Source organism: Talpa occidentalis, unplaced genomic scaffold (assembly GCF_014898055.3).
Source record: "Talpa occidentalis isolate TD23 unplaced genomic scaffold, MPIMG_talOcc4v2.1 talOcc4.5, whole genome shotgun sequence".
NCBI lineage: Eukaryota > Metazoa > Chordata > Mammalia > Eulipotyphla > Talpidae > Talpa > Talpa occidentalis.
In genome coordinates, this window is record NW_023604861.1 from 114381088 (window position 1) to 114408536 (window position 27449).

At 38.6% G+C, this 27449-nt stretch overlaps 1 protein-coding gene across 3 annotated transcripts in view; it reads right to left on the reverse strand.

Annotated features, from left to right (window-relative positions):
- MTA3 (metastasis associated 1 family member 3) overlaps nt 1–27449 on the reverse strand; it is a 126555-nt gene that overhangs the window by 4832 nt on the left and 94274 nt on the right. The window contains exons 12-16 of one of the 3 annotated variants that reach the window (XM_037528156.2): nt 23469–23593; nt 20623–20774; nt 19558–19780; nt 12128–12214; nt 9354–9500 (exon numbers count right to left, since the gene is read on the reverse strand). In XM_037528156.2, the coding sequence (XP_037384053.1) occupies nt 9354–9500; nt 12128–12214; nt 19558–19780; nt 20623–20774; nt 23469–23593 (734 nt within the window). Of the gene's footprint in view, nt 1–9345; nt 9501–12127; nt 12215–19443; nt 19781–20622; nt 20775–23468; nt 23594–27449 lie in introns of those variants that run through there. The other 2 variants (XM_037528155.2, XM_054701159.1) reach the window with 2 other exon arrangements.

Consider the following 27449-nt stretch of genomic DNA (forward strand, 5'->3'; position numbering starts at 1 on the left):
GCTTCGCAACCCAGCGCTCAACCGCTGTGCCAACAGGGAGGCCCCTTTTTTCATTTTTTGAAGGGGCGCTCTGCCATTCATTTATTTGTACAAACCCCTATGGAATGAAACCATCTGCCAGAACGGCCACTTGTATTAGTTTTCCAAGTTTCTGACATGCCATGGTAAGTTGTGCTTTCTTCTATGTGTGCTAAACTTACCAGCTCCAGTTTCAAAAGCAACCACTTCTTCTGGCAGCTCAGGGTCTGGTTCACACCTGCCTTCTCCACACTGGTCAGGTTTTAAGTTGAGACCTGTCACCTTTCTGCATTCCAGACTGAAGACTCCCAGTGCTTACTACCTGCTCTTTAAGGCTATCACTATCCCCCTGTCCTGCTCAGAGCTCCCTCAGCTCCACTTCATTTGCTTGAAGAAAGGAATCAGAGCCATATACAGAGCCCCAAAAGTGGAGGCTCCCAGCATGAGAGACTGGCAGAGGTTCCCACGCTGATTCCCAGGTTTCCTTCCTAGACAATATAGCCCAAGTCATTCCCTTTTTGTTTAGAAATAAATTCTCAATTGCATTAATCTACATTTGCTACTTTTGTTTATACTAATCCCAATTCACAAGCACTTATTTTTCTTTTATAAAATTGTCCTTGTTGGTTTGACTACTCAGAAATATTTGGAGTCTATGGATTTGGAGATTCTATGATTCTAACCAACCAATGTGATGAAAGCAATCTTTGTTATGGTTTCTAGGTGCTGGCTTCTATGTAAATTTCCCTTCTTCTGAAACCCAGAGGAAAAGCCACCATCAGAATTTGGAGGCTAGAAAGCAGACAGACAAGTGGTCATGGACTATGCACTCAAGAAAGCCACCCTGAAACTGGTAATTTAGCCAAGCCCAATTTGCCCAAAGAATTCTCAAAAGGCACAGGCATTGACCCCAGTTACCTCTGGAAGTGGGGCAGAGGATGAGTTGAAGGCTGTTGAAGAAGCAGCTGGACCCTACTAGTTCTCCTGACTCCATACCCTTAGGTAACATCTACTTCTTACAAGTCTGAGTGTCTATTCTCTGAAGAGAAATGAGACACTGGGCACCAAGCACAGCTGAGGGCAGGGCTACCAATTCCAAAACTGAGTTATCAAGTGAGCATATGCCTACTGAATGGTAAGACCATCAGTCTGTACTGAGTTCCCAGAAAGCAGGCAGCCAAACTTTACCCTCTGGGGAAGAGATGGTGCTATGATCTGAATGTGTGGGCTGCCTACAAAATTCATAGGTCAAAATCTTAATGCCGAAAGTGAGCATATTATGAAGTGAGGCTTTTAGGAGGTGCTTGAGTCATGAGGGTAGAAACTTCATAAACAATTAGAGTTCTTACCAAAGAGACCCTACAGAGTCCCCAGGCCCTTCCACCATGTAAGGACACAGGGAGAAGTCAGCAACCACAAGAGGGTCTTCACCCAAACCTGGCTAACTGACACACAGATTTTAGACTTCCCAGCTTCCAGAATTATAAGAAATACGTTTCTGCTGTTTATAAACCACCTAGATTGTAATATTTTGTTATAGCAGCATGAACAGATGAAGACAGACAGGAACAATTTTTTCTGGGTAATCTGATCAGCACATAAAAAAGACATAACGATACTGCTATTTGGGCCACCCAACCAATACCAATAGCCAGATTACCATGACACGCACTACAGGCTCCACCCACAAGCCTGAGCACTGAGCTACCACTCTGATTTTTGTATCTTATTCTTAAACATTATCAGACAACCAAAGGTCACCAGGAATAAACCCTTGAACACAAAAGTTAGAGAACAAATAAATAATAAAGAACACAAATAGGAGGAAACAGATTATTCATGGAGAATATTTTTAAAAACCATACTATCATTAATATCTCCAGAGAAGAAAGAACATAGTATCCATGAAATACAAATAGTATACTATTTTTTTAAAAAAATTAACAAAACCAAATGGAGGTGGCAGGGAGCCCATAGAAGGACTGAGAAGTTCTGCTTCCTACAATGGTAGGTTCATTGGTATTGGACTAACCCTGTACCAGTAACAGTGATAAAATGTGGTTAAAAGAGAAAAACAGCTGTTTGAAGTTACTGGAGATCAACCTAAATTAGGCAAACACTGCAGGAGACAAAAAGATATAACCTGTGAAAAAAGTTGACATTATGTGAGATCCACTCTTTATTGGCTTTTCCCTTATGAGCACTTCCATACAGTATAGAAGGCTGTAGTTCAAGGAGAAAGCTGCAGTTTAATTGGGCTGAGGAATCAGGGAGAGGTCAGTATGAGGCTGCCATGAAGCTGAGAATTGAGGGAGGAGATCCTGGAAAGGAAGGAAACAGATGGGGGATCCCTCAAATCTACATAAACATTGCCATCAAATCACTGGCTGATTACTGAACTATGCATGTACAATAAGATTCCAGAGAGCTCAGTGGAAAAATTAGCTGAAAGGCTAACAGTTAAGCAGCAAGGCCAGAAGCTGCCCAGTACTGGGAAGACAAAGTTTGGAATTCAAGTTCTACCAAGTGAGAAGGGCTAGCAAACTATGCATTATTTCCACTGAAATCCCATGGGACTAAGAAGTAGACTAAACTAATAAAGTTTTAAACCAACCCTCCACAAAATCAAGGCAATCTACCAATTTAACTGCTTGCTAGAACAAAACTCAACACTGCAGAGGAACATAATAGAATTCAGTGTCTCTACAACTTATTATTCACACAGACTAGTGTTCACTAAAAATTAGACAAGGGAAGCAAGAAAAATATGACCTCTAATCAAAAGAAAAAATATATTGTTTTTATGATTAATGAATGATTCAGATGGTAGAATTGGCAGATACCATTTTTAAATAGTTACTATGTTAAAGAATTTTTGGTAAAAGATGGATGTAATGGGTGACAAGATAATGTGTTTTAGAAGAAATAGAAAAGAACTAAATGGAAATTCTAAAAATGAAAAATACAAAACCAGAAGCGAACAATTTGTTGGAATCAGTGAACTTGAAGATAGAGCTCTAAAAAGTATTCAGATTATATACTGTACTGTATATTCAATTCATATAAAATTGTAGAAAATGTAAACTACTAAAAAAAAAAAAGGAAACAACTCTATGGTAACAAAAAGCAGGTCAGTAGTCCCCTGCTATGAGGTGGTAGTGATGGGGAGCAGCAGGTGGGTGGCTTATAAAATGTGACAAGGAAATTTTTTTAGAGTGATGGGGAATTTTACCATTTTGATTGTGGTGATGGTTTCCTGGTGTATACATGTGAAACTTACCAGATTTTACATTTAAAGTTTGTATAGCTTACTAAATCTCAAGTATGACTCAATATAGTTATTTAAAAAAGAAATGATCATGGACTATGACTTAGGAGGGTTTTTATAAACTTGTACTGCAACAACATGTTGGCTTTAGTGGTGCTCTAAGAATCACTATTTTAAATTTAATAAAACGAGAAAGAATCATTAAAAAATTAAAAACAAGGGGGAAAAAAGTATGTGGTCAAATTAGTATCTGACAGAAAAAGATCTCAAGACATGAGCGTTAAGGGAAGTTTTTCACAGTAATACGGTCAAAAAGGCATAAATATTCAATCACAGAATTTCAAATACATGAAGCAAAATTGTCTAAATGGAGAAATGAGCAAATCTGTTTGAAATATAACGTTTGGAATGTCTCCCACAAAGTAGAGTAAAAAGACACAGAGAAAGAAAACTGGACAGTCATAAGAAGAATATCAGGGGGGCCTCCCTGGTGGTGGAAGGGGTTGAGTGCAGCCTGTGAAACTGTCCACAGCCTCTGCAACGTGAGTTCGATCCCCGGGCAGCTACCCACATGGCACAGCAGACCTCTCCTGACTCGCCCTACTGCTCCCATCAGCAGTGTATTTCAGTCAGTCTGCCTGTTCTGTACCCCACTCTGTCTCTGGTGAATCCTCTCACCCTCCCGCACATCTGGCCTGTACCCCAGTTCTTGTAATCATAAGTAAATAAATATAAAAAGAAGAAGAAGAATATTAGGGGTTCAGGGCAGAAGATCCACTATCCTAACTTGCTTTTTCTGCTGTATGCCTGTCTCAGCTGCCTGAAATGTAGTCAGTCCTGTGGACTTACTCTAACTGATTGCCCCAGAGGGGCTTCTATAGATACTCAATGAAGTTGCAGTCAGACTATCATGCAGAGACTTTTCATATATCTTCTCCAACTAACAAAGCTGCCTTCAAGCTTGCACCTCAGTTTCACATTATTTACCATTCACATTAATTTCTATGCTAAAATTTGCTAATAAAAATAAATATTTGGTTGAGGGAAGAAAACACACAGATTACAGCTGAGATATTTTCTGAGTTTAAAGAGTGCTCAGTCATCTGGAAGGAAAAACAGAACACAGGGAAAGAATATAACAGTGAGCGTGGTTGGGAAACTTAAAATGAACCCAGTGGGATCCTGAAATCAACCAAAGCATGCCATTTCCACTGTCCTGGGAGCTCTGCAGATTCTGAAGACTTCTCCTCATTTCCTTACAGGGACCCAAAGAGATGGCTCAGGGGGATGTCAAAATCAATTGGTTTCAAAAAAATAATCATTTGGTTTCTGGGGTTAGTCTTTACTTCCCTGGAGCATAAAGACCCAATGCTCATGTTCCAGTGACTTACTCAGACAACTGTGCCTGGTGTTTTGATGGATGAATCAAGCCTCTTCTAAGGAATAGTTGTTTCTCAAGGACTCATTACTTCCCTCTCCTGTCTTGTTTCTTTGCCCTTCCCAAAATTTACCCCCCTCCAAAAAAACTTGAGACCCAGCTTTCAAGTCAGAGGTTCACTTTCAAAGACTCCCCCTGTGCATGTTTCTGAGAATGGGATCACATAGGGATAGGTGGACTTAAAGATTGTAATGACCGCTGCATGTAAACTTATCAAGGAGGTCAAAGCTGGTTCTTACAGCTGAGGACCCTTGAATAACTATCATGAACTTCTGTCATTCTTCTAAGACCTCTATATTGCTGAGAGACCTGAGACATCTAGGCCTCTTTCAGTTCATACACTAATATTTTCATCAGGGACAGGATAGAAATGTTCTCTTGGAGAAACTGCAATATTAATAAACCCAGAAATGGCCCCAAGGTGGCCAATTTGACATCTTTCCAAAGTATTCCAAAACACCAAGTTGTTGATTATTCATACCTAATGTACTTGGGGGCCCAATGCTATGTCTTCTCCATGTGAAATAATACCCACTGCCCTCAAATGATGCCTCAATAGCCCTGAAACTCTCTAGACGTATTGGGTACTCTGCTACAATTGCTTCACGATCAATAAGCCCTGGGGCCATAATGATCCATTATAAAACTCAGGCATCTTTACTTATTTAACTTAGTTATAACATTATACTTTGAGATAAGGGGACCAGGGGCGAGTGTAAGGACACTTGATGTTCTTCCATAAAAATTGTTTAAGAAAATTTTTTTTTTATTTATTTATTTTATTTGTTTGTTTGTTTTGTTTATACATGCACTGGGTACAGTCAGAAGCGCGGGAGGGTGAGAGAATTCACCAGAGCCAGAGTGGGGAGCAGAGCAGGCAGAAGGACTGAAGTACACTGCTGAGGGGAGCAGCGGGCGGCAGGAGAGGTCTGCGCGCCATGTGGGATCCTCCGCCGGTGGCCGGGGAGCAGCCGGGGATCGAACCGGCGCCGCAGAGGCCACGGGCAGCTTCGCAACCCAGCGCTCAACCGCTGCGCCACCGGGGAGGCCCTAAGAAAAATTTTTAAATCAGATTTTTTTTTAAATGGTATAAAATTTATAACAGAAGGCAGCCTGGGCCTAAGCATGCCTATGAGTGCCATCAGCTGTTCCTGGCTGTCTATTTTTATTGGGATTTGTGAAGACAGCAGATGCATTCCCAGAGCTCTCTCACTGTTACAATGGCCCTCACCACCACCCGTTTCCCAGGGTTGGGATGCAAACAGTTGGAGCTGTTGAATCACTGATTTCAGAAACAAGTCATCAAAAGGACAATCTTCACACCATGGATCATAATATTGTACTTCGAGGCATTCACATTAGATATCCTCTTCATGGGAGACTTAGAGAAATGGGATTACTCAATGCAGAAAGCAAGTGAGAATCACTAGATCCACAGTGTACTCTCCTATGCCAGGTGAACTCACTATTAGCTGAATATTTTTTCTGGTACTTTGAGTTCAGCTGGAAACTCAAGATTAGTTGGGATCCTATATTCTGAGAAAATAAGAAACAGATACATTATCCCAAGGAAAAGGTCCACTGGGAATACACAGTGGGGATAATTCCTAAAATATGTGTTTCTGCTACATTCTTGCCTCCACATTCATCCATCTAAAGTCAGCTTCATGTTGCTGGGCCTGGAGTCTGCAAGCATTTCTCCTCTGGAATCTGGGCCCTCTTACAACAGTAGGGCTGCCCTAGGGAAACCACAAGGCTGGAAGCAGGAGAAGGGACTTGCTCCTTCCTGTTCATGTTAGGGTCACCCCCAAGTAGCCTGGAGTTTACTTCCAGTTCCCAGCTTCACTTCACATTTCCAGAACAGCCTCATACAGCACTGCCCTCTCCCCAGGGGTCTAAGTTCCTGAGTTCCTATTCTGAGGGGGGCCTCCCTGAGCTTCTAACTTGAGATAATTCCAACTTCATTTTGCCCTCCCAACCGTAGGGATGGTGGCTGCTTCCTGTTTCTTCCCCACTCCCTTCTCCCTATTACCTAATCTGTTCCCCCATACCTGTCACATTGATTTCTTAAATTAAATTAGCTGTTAAAATAACATATAGTTTCTCCTTTGTTGACTAATACAGCACATTTGAGAGCCACCACCTCATTTATACCAATGGTTAAAACGGCAAACTGTGAGATTCTGAATCACATCTGAGTGGGCATCGCAATCCATTCATGTCATCGCTGGTAACTGGAAAATTTAGTTCGTCTCTCTAGATCTCATTTTTCTCAATCACTTTCATTTGTTTAATTAACATTTATTGAGTACCTACTAAGTGCCAGGCAGTAGAGATGCACTATGTAGGGTAAGGAAAAATGTCAGGTTTTTCTGCCCTCCCGCCATCAGGATAGATGATGGATCCTTGAGGTCCTGAATGCATGCCTGATGGTGGGCACCTGGAATAGGGTGTGGGCAGAGGTAGATGGGATTCACCTGGGCTAAGACTGTGCTTTTTTTTTTAAGGGCGGCGTCATGGGGACGCCAGCAGAAGCCGAGAGAGAAGCAAGAGAAGCAGAAGCTGAGAGAAGGCTGGAGAGCCCAGATAGAATGAAGACTTGCTGGGGGCTGGGAGGCCTGCCAGCCTCCCGGCCCCCCAGCACCCCCGCCTGCTGTGTACCGGGTAAATCCCAATAAAAAGACCTGCAAAAAGCCACCAAGGACTCTGATTCCTCCTTTACCCGGTCTGCTGGATCAGAAAACCTGCACTGTGGTCCTGTCCTGCCCTTACACACTGTTATATGAAACTGTCAAATTCCATGACCTAGAACCTTCTGCCATATGAATCAAATGAGATAAATCAGGTAAGGATCTTGTCATTAGTCTCCCTCTGAATACCATGTCAGGAGAACAAAGGTGAATGTGTCTTGAAGAAAGAAATGTTTGAACAGCTAGGGCTCTTCAGAAAATGAGACAAGTGTCTTTTCCTCAACGAGAGTGAAGATCTCATGCAATACAACACCAGGATTCACTGTATGTCCCATCCATTCCTCCTGTTCAGAGCAGAGAAGCAATGACCTCACAGCAGAATTTAATCAGATGGAAATGAGTCAACAGCCCAAGAAAAGAACACTACATTATTTAGAAATTCCAAGGAGTCAGGTTAACTGTGATACAAGGCAAGAGCAAAGGGAGCTAGGCACAGGGATAGGACTGGAGTGCAAAATAATGATGATATGAGATGCTAGTAGAAGATACCAGAAAATAGCTATTCCAGCATCAGTCACAAAGAGTCTTTGCATTATAAACTATATATGTTTATATACTAAGTTTCAATTCATTTGAGAGATATAGCTTAGAGTTTACTTTAAGCTTTCTGCAGTATGACTATACATCTGGAGATGCCAGGAAGGTGATGAGATGGAAAAGAAAGATCCTGATTCCCTTTAAGTCTGAATCCAAAGGTCCCAAACTGTAGGCAGAAAAAAGCTGGGGGAAAATCCAATCTCCATGTTCTGACATGTCCTTTTGTCTTCTGCTCTCTGGACATCAAGCATATTGAGTCAAGGGTGGCCAATGTTCTCAGGAGCAAGGAAATATTTCTGCAGGCCTACTATGTAGCTAAAACCACTGTCTACAACACATCGCTACCCTACAAATGCAAACTAAATTCCTATGTTCATTTTTACTCATTCTGACAATTCTATGACCATCAAAAAATATGCTAAAGGAAAACTACCATGGGAAATTGTTACTTGAAGGTCTATTCCACATCCTTGCTCTAGGGCCTCATTATTAATCATTTGCTATCACTGAAGTAATTTAGAGATCCATAAGAGAGCTTTATTCATAAATAAATATGCCAACATTTAAACAATAAAGAGAGCGTCAAACTCTAGGACTACTAAAATGAAATACATATACACACACACACATACACACACACACACACACACTACCTGGATGATTTATTATGCTTGTGTTTATAGTCCAAATGGGAAGATAATTCAATTCCACCTGAAGAGGCATTATATGGCCAAGCCCAAGAGAAGTACTTTGGACAAGAGGTGACATTTCTCAGTTTCTCCATTCCAAACAAATTATTATATCTGATTTTAGGACATCACTCAGGCAATTCCTTTCATGAATTGCTACACTCTTGGGCAATTAAAAAAATTATAAGGTAAAAGAAGTAGGGGACAAATGCCAGATTCAAAGCGATCCAGAGAACTGAAGAACCCCCAGAGAGCAGTGCTCTCTCAGACATAAGGCCAGATAATCCCTTCTGCTCATGAAAACATAAATGAGCAGTGACTATGCATCACAGCAAGAACATTATTACCCAGCAGAGGCAACCTGCTAAATGCAGACTTCATCTCCAAACAACCCTCCCAACAGGAATATGAGCAAAAAGATCCCTCCCAATGAGATGAAGAAATAACACTTGGCAAAATAGCTTCACTGTGGCACATGGCAGCCTTCCCTCTTGCACCCTCCCCCCGCCTCCACCACACTTTTAATTCAACCTGGTATTAGAAGAATCTGTTTGGTTTATATCCTTGAACTTGGCAGAGGATACTCTGGTGCCAGCAAGGGCAAAGACACCCTGGCTTATCAGAATAGCCCTGGAATTCCTGGGCTTACGTACCATCCAGGCCATTGTGATGGCTGTAGTTTCTTTTCCCCAAAATGCTCAGAGACGTGTGATTCGGGGTAGTTAGCATCCGCTTGGTAGTGGGGGTTTGCAGGCTTGGTGCAGATCGAATTATATTAGGTTTCTTCGAAGGATGAATCTCTGACGGGGAAAAAAAGGTTTCTCAACTCAGAACATGATATTAAAAATCTCTGTGTGCACTCACGTTGGCTAATAGACACACATCTCATTTCTTAATGAGCTGGGAGTCAATTCCTCATGAGCCAGCCTGTTTTAAGGACTTGCATAATGAATCAGCTTCAAGGGCTGTTACCATGGCTTTGCTTATCAAAAGTGAGCTGGCTCTCCTGTTAGCTGGAGCTCTGTGCCTCATGTTGTGAGTACAAGGGGTGGGGGGGTAGTTGGAGAGACTACTTCTACTTCAGAAGGTTGCTTAAACACGAGGTTTACTAAGCGAATAAGGCATCTGACCCTTCAAGGTGTTAGACATCCAAAGGTTAGCTACACCGATCACCTCAGAGAAAAAGATACCTCTGTGTTCTAGCAAACCAGGAAAATAGCATGTGGCATGTCTGGTGTGTAAGAACTTCCTGGAAAACAGGATCCCTCCTGTCTCCACAACTGGGGTATCGGGCCAGGGTCGATCACTCCCACTCCAGAGCATTTTAATACAGACAAAATCTGACACCAAACTCAGAATACTAGAGTCCGAGGCTGTCCATGAAAAGCTCTGGTGGAGGATCACACAAACAGGTAAGGGTGCATAAGTGTGATGAAGGATGTTGTCAGTCACACAGCCCAGAACAGCACTTTCTGCACAGTGTAGGGACGGAAATGGTAATACTGTTGGAACTGGATTTAGGGACCTCAGTATATTGTTAATTCTGGGCAACCTCTTCCCTAAGACTCACCATGCTCACTGATTCTCAGGGTCATTACCCATGCAGACTACCAGGCACAAGCTGCCCTGTCTCCTCAGGTGACAGCCAGGATTTTTGTCTCATTTATTGAAATTTAGCAACTCATTAGGGTTGTTGTAATAACTATATCTTTGTCTGATTAAAATCCTACATTTGCCAAAATATAAGCATGGATCAAGTACTAACCAAAATATAGCAATTTTTTTTTTCCCAAGTGGCACTGACAATTTGCCAACCTTGTTTTTTACTATAACCTCTAGACTCTGTACTCCATCTAGACTAAAGAATTTGCCTTCTCTGAACTTTTCAGGTCCTTGAGATCTTTGTTCATCTGGCTCATTTGGTCTAAGGGGATATTCTTTTTCTATTTTTCTACCAGTTCAAATATTCATACTTTCAAGGATGAGATAAAATATTACTTTTTCACTTAGTTGTGCTAACATTCATCAGAAAGAATTACTCCATCCTCCAAGTGCCCCATGCATTCTATCTATGATTCTTTCATGGTATCTAATCCTTATCCATGTTTTCCCCAACAGACTAAGATTTTTGAATGCAAGGACTCAAAAATCCTAAATCACTAAGCACAATGTCTTGTACAGAGTAAAGACTCAGAAATATGTGATGTAGGGAAGTAGTTTGTTAATAAGGAGAACACACCTTTCAGCTTATCTGGCAAAGATAGGATAAAGGGAACACACAATTCATGGAAAGACTGACTAGTATGCAATGCTGTATTTCTTTTTTTTAAAATCAGAAATTCTCCCTTCTAAAAGGCTTCTAGGATTAGGTAACGCAAGGGAATACAGACAGCAGACTATAAGGTTTGAGCACCATGAATTGGTTTATGCCTGTGCTGATATGTGACATTTCCAGGGGCTATGAAAGCAACTCTTTAGCCCCTAAGGAATAAAACAAGAAATAAGATGGCAGAGTAACATCAACGAGGGAGCTGTGAGCTTCTGATTTCTACAATGTTCTAAGGATCAGATAATATACCAAGTTCAAGGCTACACTTTGATTTTTAAAAGACTGGGTGTCTGAAGTCTGAACACTTCATAACTATAAATCTTTCTGACACAGCAATAAGGTTCAATGTAACTCTGAGCACATATTTCACTTTCACTGAGAAAATGGAAAAGCAAGAATATTATTAGAAGTATAAAAACATGTCATTATAGCTTGTAGGTATATTAGGCATCATTATTTTATAATCTGTTTTCCTTAAAACTGCAATAAAAAGATTACTGCCAAGTAATATTTATACTATTTTTAATTGCAATATTTCAACATGCAAATAGAAACATCATCTTTATGACATTCAATTTAAATCACATAAAATCAGAAAGCATACAAATGCTCCCTTTTAAAATAACATTAGCTGGCACATCAAAATTATAAATATTTCTTTGAAGGTAAGTTAAAAATTATTTTTATCTAATTTTTTATGAAGAAAGCAAACCAACCATTCCTTCTCTATTTAAGGGAAGAGGTAAAAAGTGAGTTATAAATCATGGAAGGATCCAAATAAGAATATGGACTATTCATTTCTAATTTGGTGATTTTATTTTCATCTTTTTGCTTAATCTGACTGAATTTATATCCATATACACATATTTTTATTCAATAACTTTTTTGGGGGGTGGGAAGTAAACCTACCCATGATATGTTTGTTATACATGTTTTGGTAATAAAAGTTTCCAAAACCAAATAAATTATTCATATGAAGGTATCCAATTTCAAGTATTTGAAATATTTGAGTATAGTTTAGATAAATCCATTTAACATAACCAAGTATTTATATTATGCAGAAACTGTTGAGTTTTTACTTTATTAGAAAATACCCACCTAAATACCCAATGATACATGCCAAAGGTTTCCTAGTGCTTTTGCTTTTCAGAGGACTTCCAGAAAGTTCAGCATGTCTGTCTGCATCTGAGGAGAGAAAGAAACATGGAGACAACCAGTTAAGCTGCTTTCTCTACCTACACTCCACACATGGCAGAAATAAAAGTTGCACATGGAAAACAGCACAAAATACCCACCAAATTCCTGCATAACTTCCTGTGGGACTTGAGAAAACCATTTCTATTCCTGGTTTCAAATTAGTGGATGAGGGATTCATCTGAAGAATACTCACTTCAAAGCCCAACATAAGTGCACTAATACACATCTTACATATACATGCTTTCTTTCCATGCCTACCTGGAAAGCAGTGGAAATATACCTCCTGTCTAGCCAGGGCATTTCTACAATATAGTAGACTTTTTCTGTATAACACAAGGTGGTATGAGAACTAACATAAGATTAGCTTGTCACAGAAGACAAAAATAAGAGCTAACTAAGGCAATACACTTGGCCATCATGACATTGACGGAATGGGTCTCCACTGAGAAGTCTTTATCTTGGTGAAACTGAATTCTGCTAGATTAGAGCTTCACAGGGTAAAAATGGGCTACTTGGTTTTATCACTGGTTTTCTTCTATTCTTCATATCCTGGGATGTCACTAGTGCTGAAGTTTAGGCTTATCTGTATACAGAATATTTAATACAATAGTCATGAATAGTAAGATACTCTAAGGATGGATATTACCTCATAAATGTTGACATTATACTTGTCATATTCTACCATAAAACAGAAAGGAAAAAATAAGGCATAGAACACAAATATTCCCTGAATTTTACTTAGTTGTTGTTAGGATGGAAGAAAAGTGGAACATTGCTGCATCTCATAATGAAGAATTAATTTATAAATATAGAATTTGAAAGGATGAAACAAAGCATATATTGAAATATTTAACTTTGCAGACACTGTCATAAAGCTGAGAGTAATTTTTAACAGATAAGTTGTAACATTTATGCCGCTCCCTGTCTTTACATATTTCACAAAGATGTCCCAGAGGTTTTCTGATACCACTGAAGAAACTGTGCTTTCAGAGACTGAGACCACATTTTCAGGCACACACACTGGAAATTCTCTTTGGCAGCCATAGAAATTCTCTATTAGTGTTAAATTGTATAGTTCAATCAGGTACCTCAAATAATTTAAACTTTTTCATAAACTCTAGCATTCTTTTTCACCAAGAAAGCCCTTTTCTAATAAGGACTAAACAGGAAAAGGTGAGAATGCAGCATTTTAAAAATATTAAAACAGACAAAGCAACACTGCAGAGAACCTTGAACAAGAATCTAAATATGTATCCCAAGCACTGGCTAATTACTATGCAACCACTGACAACTATAAATGATGCAATTTCTTTTCCTTCTATTCAGATGACTTCCTTTGGGGAAAAAAAGTTACTAAGCCTTGAAGCTTATCACCTGTTGTTGAATAATAGTGAAGATACAGGGAGAACCATAATAAGTATTTTTTGGAGAAACAATCCAAACAAAGATTAAAAAGCAACTCCAACCCTGCAAAGATCAAACACCTGTCAAATTACTGTCAGTTAATACTAAATAATTCCTTCCTGATATTCCTAAGACACCTGAACTTTAAATTCTATTTGGGATGAGGATAAAAGAAAATTTTCTCTCTTTTATTAATAAAATATACCTTGAATGACTATTATTTATGTTCTCAATGTTTTAGACAAACACAATTGTTTTATTACTAGCAATAAGATTAACTTTGCCCTTTATTCCTTTACCCTTTATTAACTTTATGCCCTTTATAAGGTCCAAAGGAAAATTGCCAATGTGCTGTATGATGGACTCCCATGTCACCGTGCATCAACAAATCCATCAAAGGTTCACCAACACCATATCTAATGTATTTCACTCTGAACTATACTACTCTGCTCTTAATTTCTCATTCAATGAATGAGATTAGTGATGGGATGTTGCAAGTGACAATTTACAGAGCATCTGAATGGGACATCAAAGCTCTTTATAAAAAGATTTCATTAATTCTCATTTTAAAGAAAATAGTGGCAAGAATTAACAGTCTCAACTAGGAAGAAATGGGGATGAAAGGTGCTGAAAGTACCCAGTCACCGTTTAACATCAAAATGCAGCCATTCGATAATATACAGTGAATACAAAAGAGAAAAATATCCTGTTCCCAGGGGATGATCATAAACAAAGGATTCTCAGGCCCACACTTGAGGTTTAAAAAATGTGGTCTGCATTCAAAATCAGACCAAAGAATGACTGAAAGTGATTGGTTCTTGTCAGTCATTCTTTCTCTCAAACTATTCATCGAATCTCTTTCAGCACCGGTAATTCATTAGTATTCATTAAAAATGCACAGAAGAAAGCAACCTGAGAAATGCCCAAGGAACCCAGAAGGAATCAAAACCTGCCTAAAGAAAGCATTTGCGTCTCACTCAGTCTGAGCCCAGGCACATCTCTTTGGCTTCCTAGAGGAGGAACTACATCTCCTTGAAGTAAACTTGGAAAAACACAGCTGCTTTTATTGCAATTCATGACTACTTTTCTAAAATGTTTTAGAAATATTAGGAGAGAAAATGAAATAGAAAAATTACACACTGGATTAAAATTCACAAAAACATCTCACACGGGCTTTCACGATGGCTGTCAAAATGAAACCATAAAATTTTCTTAAAGGAATTGTAAAAGCATTTCTAAATGAGACAAAAAACTCAGGTACCATAAAAAAATAATTCAGCTACATTATTTTTAAAACTCTGCTTAGCAAATATATCATAAAGTCAGTGACAATGGAGGAAGGGACATATTGGCATCACATATCACAGATCAAGAGCTAACTTCCTTGAAATGTAAGTTCCCAAGTCAATAAAACTGCTATCAGAAAACAGGAAGGTCAGGGATGAAAACATTCGACTGATGAAAATACAAATGATTTTCAAATATATGTAAAGATTTCTATCTCATTCAAAATGAGAAATGCAAGCTAATGTAACTTACATTGTCACCTGTCAACTAGTCATGATTTCCAAAGACAGATAACACTGCTGCCAAGATCCTAGAGAAGTGGAATCACACTGTGGGTATGTATAAGTTTTTAGTTTTTTGGAGAGCAACTGAGTAGTGACTATCAAAATCCAAAATTCTTGTTCCCTGGCCCAGATGTTTTATTTTAGAGATGTTTCTGAAGGATGTATATTCACATTTCACATACCTGCATTAAATTTGTATAAGGATATTTATTGCGATATTATTTATAATAAAAAAAATATTAGAAATCACCGGGGCAATGTCTAACAGGAAAATGTTAAAAGTACGAAATAATTATTGTGCAGCTGATGTAAAAGGAGTTATCTCTCAATGGACTGGTATAGAATGGCCTTCAAATATGTTAGGTAAAAAGTGCAAGGTGCTGAAGAGACATTAACAACTATATAAAAACAAGAAATACACCTACTCGGATTGTTTTACACAGAATTTCTCTACTTTAGGCACTGATGACAATGGTCGACTTTAGAGAGGGTAAATTAGGAATGGGAATAGAGATATGTCGTTATTTTGGTACCTGTAGAAAAATGTCACATATCCACTCAAAAACAAGTTTTTATTAAAAAACTCTACCAAAAGTATTAAAAGAAGCCAAAAACAGTTGTCTCCTAATGCTGTTTCACAAAGTGTGTATAATAGTAACTTGCTGAGAAATGTCTAGAAAAACTCAAAACATTTTCTTTATGAATATAGTTTTGGGATACGTAGGAAGTTGAATTAGGATTTTCAAAGAGAAAAAAAAAGGCCTCTGGGAGAACTTCCTATTAGGGATTCTGCTGCTGTCACTCAAATCTGGTATTTTCAACTCAGAAACCACTTGATTGCCCATGTAAGCCCAAAGATGACAGGTACATGAGTTGGATCCACTTCTCTAGGCACTTGGGCTTCATCTATGTAACACTGCTAATACACCTTCTACTTAACCTTCATCTCTGAGGCTCCTCAGTCTTAAATAGTAACCCTATGGTTGTTAGGTGTCACGTGATTTTATAGCTCGCGGATGACATCATCTTGGTAAAAACTCACTGGTAATGTCTGATAGCAAGAACAAATAAGGAACACCATCACCACATCATGGCTTTTGGAATGCGGGGAGAGTATCACAGAGGAGAAAAAGACAGGTTCTCTGAAACTTGGTCAAAGTTAATAAGGATGTCATTAGGCTGCAGATTTTGTCAAGAACGGGGTACCTCTCTTTGTGCAATGTTTTATTAGTTTTTGGTCTATCAATCCATTTTCAATAAGCACTATCTATATGGTAGAACAGGCATTCTAATGTTTACTATGGACTTACATAGTCACATATAAAGCTCTATTAAAATAAATAGGTATTTGGGGAAATTAGTTTCCATATATATGGAAAATGATTTAATATATATATCATATGTAGGTATTTATGTTGGCCATACTATATACTTATTTCAGCTTTTAAATTATTTTTAAAAGTAGGCAGTCTCTTTCCATGGTTCAAAACTAAAGGCATTTAAAATGATCAGCAGGGTCTCCTTCCAACCCTTTCCCCCCAGCTTCCCATCTCACTAATGCTATTATTTCTGACCTTTCTTGACATTACATACATATGCAAACACAATTCCTTTTACTATAACATATTCCTTACTACCAACTTTTTAATGAAAAGTCAGAGTATTGGTATAACCAATCAAAATGTTTTCCTGAACAAGGATAAATTTGTAAGTATTCATTCATGGTTATGATTATCTCTCCCAAACTGAGTTTCTCTCCTTTGCACCTCATTTCTTCACTGTTACATAATCGTCATCTCATAAACTGAGGCCATAAAATACTCTCTGTGATGGTGCTGCCCAGGGGCAGACGTCACAAAGGGATCAACTTCCATGAGAATCTTGTAAGTCTCATAATTACAGGAGAAAATGATACTCCTTTCTCAATATTACAAGGAATTATTCTAAAATGCATTAACTGGAGCTCTTGACCCACCAATATCTATAAAACTACAAACTTTCACCTGATTTGAAATTACATTCCTAACGACCAGTGATTAATTTGGGGTAGTGGTGGAAGGGGTCGCCACTACCTTTGTGAAACCATCAAACAAAAACACCTATCCACTCCTTCTGGACATAGACATGGTTGCTGACGAACATCAGGTGATTAACGCTTCATCTTGCTAACAAGCCAAGGCGAAGGGATCTGTTGAAGAGGTTATATGTTTCATATAAGGAAGGAAATGATGAAAAGAATTAATTAGATGCTAGGAAAAGTGCTAGTTATGTGGAAAAAAAAAAACTGAGTAGCTGACTGCTGAAACTATTACTTTAAATCTCAATGTAAATTGTATGAGAATCTGTAACTTGACCAATTATGGTAGGTATAAAATATACTCTCTCAATCTCATCACAGTAAATGATTCTGCTCTTTTATTATCTGTTTGTAGAAATTATATGCAGGTAATTTAATTGAGTCTTTTTTTTAAAGCAGCATAACAATTGAGAAAAAAATTAAAACAAGATACTGAAAAATACACTTCATTGAAAAATAATCAAAGACAATCTGCAAATTAGCTGAGAAACTAACAGAATAGCCAGGGGAAACAGAAGCTTCCCCAGCAGCCAATTCAGACAGTGATGGTTTCTTTTCCATTCACAGGAACAAAGATGATACTGGATCCTGGCCAATTTTCATGGAAGAATTTCATTCATTTTCTTTCTCAAATGTTTTATTTAAAAAATTATATAAAAGTATGTTTTAAATGAACTACACATTTAGATGAACATAAATATTTTCCAGTTCCTTGAAATGGGTAAGAAAGTGGTAACACAAACCTATGAAACCTCACTATAAGACATGTTCTCAAATATACAAGAATCTACTGTAGCTGAATTTCCCTCCCGGGGACTCAAAGATTAATAGCAATTTTTACTCTTTTAAAGCACTTTTCTTGTAAAGCTTTTACCTGTAAGTTTTAATGCCTTTCAAATGTTCTGCTGAAATTATCTTTAGGAACAAAAAGTTTTCTTCAATCATTACTCCTTTTATGGAGTCCTCTCTTTAAATGAAAATGGGATGGGGCCTCCCCTGGTGGCGCAGCGGTTGAGAGCTGGGCTGCGAAGCTGCCGGCAGCCTCTGCAGCGCCAGTTCGATACCCGGCTGCGGGGCGAGGGTCCCACATGGCGCAGATCTCTCCTTCTACCCTCTGCTCTCCCCTCTGGCTCTGGTGAATTTGCTCACCCTCCCGTGCTTCTGACTGTACCCAGTGCTTGTGTAAATAAATAAATAAATCTTTAAAAAAAAAAAAAAAAAAAAAAAATAAATGAAAATGGGATGTCTCATAGTAAGAAATGTATTACCTCACAAGAAAGATCATCTACTGAATGACTCTAGGATTTCCTATCTATTCAGCCAGGTGGCAAGCTTTCTTATTTTTTAAAGGGACAAAAATTTGGTGGCACGCTGACACTGTAGTCAGGACTGTGATTTAAAAGTACCAAGACTAGAATCACAGTTAACATACAATTCATGAACAGATTTAGGGGGACATAATTACAGAATAATCCACAATTCATTGGCACATATGACCTTTGGTCTAACAACAACAACAAAATGAAACATAAGCAAGACTGAATGTGTTGAAAATGAGAGTAATAAAGTCACATAAATGTTATGTGATATTTATGATATATGATTATGAAATGGAAACCAAATTGGACAAATAGAAAGAATGCTCAACCCATAAATTGGACACTATTTGGTAAAAACTTAATATGTACTTTCAAAAATCCACCCAAAAAGACTTCAAATTTCATTTATAAATTGCTAAATCTTCTAATAAATGTGGTATTTGTGATGAAGCACTGTGAATGTTCATAATATCGTATAACTGTAAAAGGTTTGTGAGAAAATAAGAGATTTACAAAGACATACAATTTCTTATTAGTGCAAATTGGCAAATTTTATTTAAACCTAATGAATTCATGTAAGATTAGACTGCATGTCTCAATTATGGGGTTTCACTAATCCTGAGGGATGATATTGTGGCACTACCTTGTAGGTAAATGTGCCTCGATTAGCGTTGTTAGCAATTCTATCACAAAACCCTGTAGGCAGCAGTACCTCCCACCAATTTCTTGTTGAGCACTACTCTCTCATAAAGCCTGCAGAAGTTTCAGTGTTTTCTTTTCAGGTTGGCATGATACAAATGGCAGCAGACAAAAACAATGTTAAAAAAAATAAACCAAATAAAAGGCTGTACACAAGAACTTATGTTTATTGCAAACAAAAACAAAAACGAGAGAGAGAGGGAAAGAAAGAAAATGGTCAGAAGCACAACATATAAGGTTAAGAATTTAAAAGCATCTTACATTCTGCCCTAATGGCAGCATAATTAATAGGAACAAACGGCCGTCTTGCTGCCTGCCGCAGCCGGAGGGTATTTTTGCAGACCTGACGAGCAAATTTTGTGAAATATGTAGTGTGAAGGAAGAAAGCTTGGCGGGTCTTCACGGCAGACTTTGGGCTCCCGGTGTTTCGGACCGGCATCCCCTGCATGGCCTGGCGGGACATGTGACTTCTAACACGGGAGTCCTGCAAAATAGACACCAACAAACGTAAAGAGGAGAACGTGCCAAAACAGCAGCACTACTTACATCACCCTTAATGAAAAACACAATTTTGAAACCTTCCGCTGAAGCACCTTTAACTAAATGCAATACCCTGTCCCCAAAGGAGAGGACTGCGCAGTGTGTAGTACTGGGAAGGAGAAGGGGAATGCAGAGGGAAACTGGGAGGGAGGGGAATGTGATCACACACTTCTGTTTTTAAATTAACCCTAGCAACCCGAAATCACAATCACAACAGCAAAAAAAAATAAATAAATAAAAATAAAAATAAAAATCACTAATGTTGAAGGAGCCCTGAGATGAGTTTAGTACTCAAAAATAGCCTCCCCAGGTAGACATAGGTATATCTTCGATCTCTGAGAATTTTACCGAAGTCACATTTCAACTGTTGATGGCCTCACCTGCTGAGCCCATGACAGCCCTGAGGCGGAAAAGATGCTCAATTTGTATTTGTTACTTCATATAAGACACATTTTCCAACAGTATTTAAAGGTTGCATTTCAAAAAAAGCAATTAACACAAACATTTAATTTGGAAGCTCTCTACATCTCCTACACACATTGTTCTCCTTTTGTCTGAATAATCTCACAAAATCAATATTTTGAATACCTGAAAATTTTTTATTTGTCCCTAGACCATTCTCCATCACCACAATGAATATTGTGGTGCTGTTTATCTATAAAAATAACTTTGTTTTTAAATTATCCCATACTGTACTTCTGGTTTCCAAGGTGTGATCTAGCCACTGAAAAACATGACATTTCTCTAGACTCCTCTCCACCCCCAAAAGGACTATTGCTTCTGTACCTCTGTAGTCGGGCTAGGAGATAACTTCTCTTCTTCTGACTGGGTGGGCATTTTCAGGCCTCCGTATTTTTTCCAATAAAGCCAACAGGTTGCACATAATCTACACTGCATGTTGGGGGGGCCCCAAGAATACCACTGATGAGACTGCGTAGCTAAAAGATATAGGAAAAAGCAAATAATGCTATAATATGAAATATTAATATACATATAACCAAATATTTAAAATAATATCCCAAAGCCATCTTTTGTTTACAATGCTATTTTTCTTTCCCTAGCTTAAAAGCCAAATGTGAAAATCTAACACATATACATAGATTTTTCAAGACTCAGAATTAAGTAAGTCATTTCTATCTATATCTCAAGTACAGTAGGTGAAACATCCTTCATTATACAGTGTGCTGCCTAGGGAGGTTTTATTAATTTAAAATGTTTCCATTTTGTAAATTTCCAGAAGTAAGTTATCACAAAGGCATTATTATTAGTGTTTAAAGTTTCCAAACCCATGATTCAAAATCAGGATAATTTTGCTCAAAGGGGACCCACTGATAGACAGGAATCTAATAGAAACAGGTCTATATCTGCTTTCCATTCCTTTATTTTAATCAAAAGACAAAATAATGATTTTAATATTCTCCCTTTAAAAACAGAATCCTTTTCAAAACTGGAAGTCCATATCAAGTTAGCACTACACAGCTGAGCTCACAGCATGCTTAAAACCTAATGATTCGGTTGATTTATCACTTTGCAAAATACTGCAAGCCTGGGTTAGTTTTGTTCTGCAGTTTAAATTACTGTCATATAGCATCTAAAGTCCCACCATGGATCTGAAGTTTAAGAAAGAAAACACTCATGTTAAAACATTAAGTTAATGAGGTACATAAATCATTGTAGTTCTATAAATTAGCCTTGGAAAATATTCTTCCCCTGGATCTGTAAGTTAACTTACCCAGTTCAAGATGCTCAGATAGCACATCAAGGCATTAACACTTCACAAACCAATGTCAGGAAGAGGAAATACAGCGGCCACCATAATCAAACTGCCTTTTAGTTTGCCAAGAATAACACTGTACACCTTATACTCTCTGTCGTGTTATTTTTGGAGGGCTCCTGGCAAACAGCAGCCTAAAGACCTTTCCTCTTATGATCTAAAAATCGGTAACAAATGTGTTTCTTGTTACATAATTAACTCACAGTCAGCTAAAAAGTAACAAATAGAAAACACCAAATTCTGTCTTTCCACAAAAATTGTCTTATTTGTATTTGTATATTAAGGTATAGTTTATGATTTATTATTTAATATATGAATCTAAAATATTATAAAATATTGCTTATTCGTCATGCACACATAAAAATAACTAAAGAGGTAAGTGAAACTACATTTGATTCTGAAAGGGGTTTGTAAATCAAAAGTAAAACAGATAAAAGCTACTACCATTTGTCTATAGGATTCTTTTTATTTTCACTTAAATATACATGAAACTCCAAAATCTAAGAATTCCCAATTCAAACACTTTCATGATGTGAGCTATATAAAGTCTTGACCAAAAGAATCTAATTTTCCACAAACTGTTTCCCTTTGTGTCCCCGTGGTGCAGAGGGTGGTTAGATACGTACCATTTCTATGAAGTCAGTAATTCTCTGGCTCACACCTTCCTTGGTCTCAGGGGAGATAATTAGATGATTTGGTTTTAAAAGCATTTTCTAATGCTTAAGGCTGGTGTGGAGCAAGGAGCAAAGTGGCAAACTTCCCTTATCCCTACATGTTAGGGCAACAGACCACATCCACCCCAAAGAGCTGCTAAGAGACAAAAACTGGGCACCAGTTTTAGTTTCCTTCCCTCTTCCACTCAAACCACATTGATAGGAAGGAAACACAGGTGATAATGTCACCAATAAGTAAGAGATTTTATATTGTGTGAGATTTTAAATAAACATTAAAAAGTTTATCACCTACCTAATAGTTGACCTCCCCAACTCAATTTAGCACCTAGGGCAAATATAAATAATACCATCCACCTCTGGTAGGTCTCTTGACATGAACAAATACTTTGGGACCCTGAGACCAAAAGCAAGTCTCACAGAATAGTACTCCCTAAACTGGTGCCTAAGAAGAACCCGGTCTGGGATTATAAACAGCAGTTTGTCCACACACAGGTCTTTCCTACATAGAATTACTTGAGTCTTTAACTTGTCAAAGTATAACAAGACACACTAAAGGGGCTCTTGGTAGCTTTCATGGGACAGTAACAACTCTGACAGCAGCCTTAAAAATGCTGCCTTGGTGCAAGGGGTTAAGACGCAACCTATGAAGCTGTCCGCAGCCACTGCAGCACGAGTTTGATCCCCAGCCAGGGAACTACTCACATGGCACAGCAGACCTCTCCTGACTCGCCCGCTGCTCCCCTCAGCTGTGTATTTCAGTCAGTCTGCCTGTTCTGTTCTCCACTCTGTCTCTGGTGAATCCTCTCACCACCACCCCCACCTCTGGCCTGTACCCCAGTTCTTGTATACAAAAATAAAATAAATCTTTAAAAAAAAAAAAGAAAGAAAGAAAGAAAGAAAGAAATATGTATCTGGACCTATTGGAATGAAATTTACAAAAAAAAAAAGCTGCCTTGGAATAGCCAGCCCACACAGGACACCGTAGAAGTGAGGCAAAGGAAAAACAAGGTCAAAACATGTCGTGTCCAGGTGCAAGGTGAGGATGGGCTTCTCTCCTTCTTCAGAAACTGTACTGCTTTGTGCAGGACCCACCTCTCCCCCTTCCCACGCCCTCCCACTTTCCTGAACTTCACCCCAAGGTAGGCCTCAAGCCAGAAAAGACAGCCTTGTTGGAGAAGACTTACCATAGCAGCTCTCACAGGCTCGCCCCAAAAGAGGATTCTGTGGCTGGAATGTGGTTCCCACAGCTCCATTCACAGTGCCAGGCTTACCATTGCTTGTGGATATTTGGTTGGGATTTGGTTTGCTGCTTTCAATAAAATATAAAGTGAGGTGATAAAAATGGCATGTATAACAAAGACAAAAGACTTTATACCCCATTACTGATTTAACAACACATCAATATCTGAATGTTTGGTGAAGAAAAAAACAAACTGGTTAAAGTGTTAAAAAGAACCCAAACCATTCATCTTTATGAAACACGGCTATGTAAAAACTATTCTTATGCCTGACACTCACAAAATAAATACAGCCATATCTCTTCTCTATCCAAATATGATTTCCTTACAATATGCTGATATTTTTGAAAGATAAATATTATTAAGCTTTATTACGTATCACAAATTCTCCTAAGAAAATGATATTTTTGATCATATAAATTAAGCCAAAGGCAGTGTGCTCTGTTCAGAGAAAATCATGCTCCCATTCCTGCTGCTGGTGTGAGAACTGCTAACTCTACCCACTGACTCTGGAGGGAGCTGCCCAAGGGCCACACGTCCAGGCCAGACAGGTACATTAGCATTTCAGAAGATTTAAACTGCTCACCATAACTTCTATTACCATGAATGTGTATGAGACTATACACAGCACTTGAACATACAAAAACTAATAAATGTATTCTGAGGATTTGCATTTAGAATATAAAATTTTTGGAGGACAAAAGGAACATCTATTAAAAGTCTACATGCAAATTCCCCAGAGCTGTAATTCTTCACCCAAGGTAGGGTGTGTCTCCGATTATCTTTGTCCTTAATGTGGAAACATGGCCAGCTTCCTCATCTAGGATACGCTAACTCACTGCGGATCAGCCATGAATCCGCATACACAGGTACATACAGCACGTGCTCAATAAACTCACTGTTCATTTAGCATGTATTTATCCAGTGCCTAGAGTAAACGAAAGTGCCTGACCTCAAGGAGTTTTCATTCTAGAGGCGCTTTCATGTCTACTGCTAGAGAGAAAATAAGCAAAATAAATTAGCAAATTATTTATTAGAAATAAATGCTGATGGACTGAATGCAGACTGTCTTACTGTGCTTCAGATACAATGAGAATTCACAACTATCAAGACATTTGAGTTTCAACATAGATGGCTCAGTGTTTCCTCTTTGTTGCTTCCCTTTCCCGCAGTTCTGTTTACCAGTGAAATCCTAATATGTAAACCTAACTTGATAGCAAATTAAGGTTTCTCTCTAACACCGCTGCTCTGCCTCATAGGTGACACCTCACCACCGTCCCAGAAGGAATCACTTAACCCCTGTGAACACTGAGGTCCCTATGTAAAGAGGGGTATTATTTACACTTTGAGCCAGCAATGTGTTTTGAAGACAGATTAGCATTAAAAACACATTTTCAACAAGGCAGAATTGTTTATCTTCTTACAGTTTTCAGTTGAAAACATACACAATGAAAAGTGATGATTTAGAATAACCAAGATTTCCAGGGATATATAATAATACTCTTGATTTTAAAAAATATACTGCATATAAATGATGGATCAAATGACTGAGAAATTGTCAGAAGGCTTCCCAGAAATACAAAAATCCTAAACTAATGGCTAAATATAAATGTTGAAATGGAGCTGATACAAATCTACAGTAGAGCTACCTGGGGAAAAAAAAACCCCACAAATTTAGGTATTCAACTGAATCTATATCATCCTTTCATTTACTAAACCACTCGTCTTAATTATAATAATCTTAAAAGGAAAACATATGTAAAGGCTGACTATAGATTTAAAAATGTGCTAAGAAAACTAAGTACCTACAGATTCTCAGGGGACTAATGATTGATCTCAATGTGACCATTTGAATAAACATTTACTGTAAGACAAATATTTGAAAAAATGCTTTCAAAGCTGCATTATATGAAACTGCCCTTACTTTTACCTCATGCCCAAATCTTTCCTCCTCTCAACAGTGTTCCAGATTTCACTCTCCAGCCCTCTTGAGAACTTTCCCCAATAGATTCTCTTTCCTGGAACCTTCCCATTATCATGTAAACATTTCTGCCATTTAAAAAACTCTCCCATGGCCCTATCCCAACACACACACACACACCCCCACTCAAGAACACTCTCAACTGCCCTTTCGACAGTTTTCTTGAGAACTGTCTGTATTCCTCAGCTTATACGCAATCCTCACCAGTACATTAACAGTCACCATGATCTCTGTTTGTTGCTGAAGTCCTTGGCAATGTCTTACCAGCACTATTAAGCACAATATGACACTACTAAGCTCTTTCCCTCTTTGAAATACATTTCTTCAGCTTTTGTGAGAATGCACTCACCTCCAGATCCCTTTTTGCTACCATACTCTGATATATAAGCACTGAATTTACTCAAGACTTGATCCAAGATCCTTTTTCTTAATGCACTCCCTAAGAAATTTCATCCATAGTTTCAAAATCAGTATTAAATGCTGATGAAAAGCTCAAAGTTATAGCTCTAGCCTAAACTCTTCCCTGAGTTTGGCAGCATATTTAATATACCCCCTTTTGAATAGTGCAAACTTGAAATGACCTAACTTGTTCTCTGCCACAGTTTCTTAGCTTAGTGAGCAGCATAGCAATCCACCTAGTTATGCTAGCCAGACACCCCCTTCTAGCCTCCACACCGAGTTAATCACCTCCAAACAGCACACCATGTCCAGGGCCACTACTCTGTCACGCTCCTACTCTGTCACACTCCTCTCCAAGAACCTCAAGTCCTTACACCCACTCTTCCTCTCCCCTTCTCCAGACCATTTCATGGTACAGCCAGTGTTATTAAAGTACAAATTTGATCATGACACTTCTTTGTTTAAATCTGTTTCTACTGTTCACCAAACTAGGTAAGCTCGTGGCTCTTGCCTACCCTACCAGCCCTCCTTCCCTCCAAGCTTTCTCTTTTTATGCCAGCCACATTGTCTTTTCCTCAGCTCCTCAACTATATTCTGCCCCTTCCCATCTCAAGATCCCATAGGTCTGGAAGCTTCTACTAGAGTTAATTCCTCTTCATCATTCTCCAGAGTTCATTTAAATTCACTTCCTCCAGAAACCTTCCAGACAGTGTCGACTGAGTTTGGTCCCTCCAGTATAAATTCTCCTAAAAGTTATTCTTCTGAGGCCTTGCTGGTGGCCTAGGGGTTGGGCCTCAGCACCATCACACTGTGGCCTGAGTTCAATTCGTGGCCAAGGAACTAACCTACATGGCACAGCAGACCTCTCCAGGCTCGCCCGCTGCCTATTTCTGTAGATCCACCTATTGTGCCCCCCACTCTGTCTCTGGTGGGTTCTCTCTCTCTCTCTCTCTCTCTCTCACACACACACACACACACACACACACACACACACCACACACATACACACCCCACCCCGCACCACTGGCCTACACCCCAGTTCTGCTATGCAGAAATAATTTTTTTAAAAAAATGTTATTCTTCTCAACTGTAGTACTCATCACACTGGGTGACTAGCTGTTTGGCATCTTTCTCCCTGCAAGAGAATATAGGCTGCAGAAGACAGCCTGTCTTCTTAATCTTTCTAACTCTAGTACTGAACAGGATGCTCTCATATAGACCTGCCAAGCTCAAACGAATGACAGAATAAAATAATTCTTGATCTGTTATTTGTTTTAAAATATTTCATTTCACAGTCAATTGGAAAATTTTTCAAAGTGTTCAGATTCTTACCCAACTCAGAAATGCAGCTTCATCTAGTCTATTTATGTATATAGGCTTATATAACTTTTTTTAAAGTATGATTAGAAACTCTGTCTTGATCTCTAAAACCATTCACTTAAATCAGGCATTGGCATAGTAACCTTTGTGGATATTGTAATTTCTGCTGCAACCACTGAACTCTGCCATTGTAGCACAAAAGCAAACCTAGACAAGACATAAGTGAG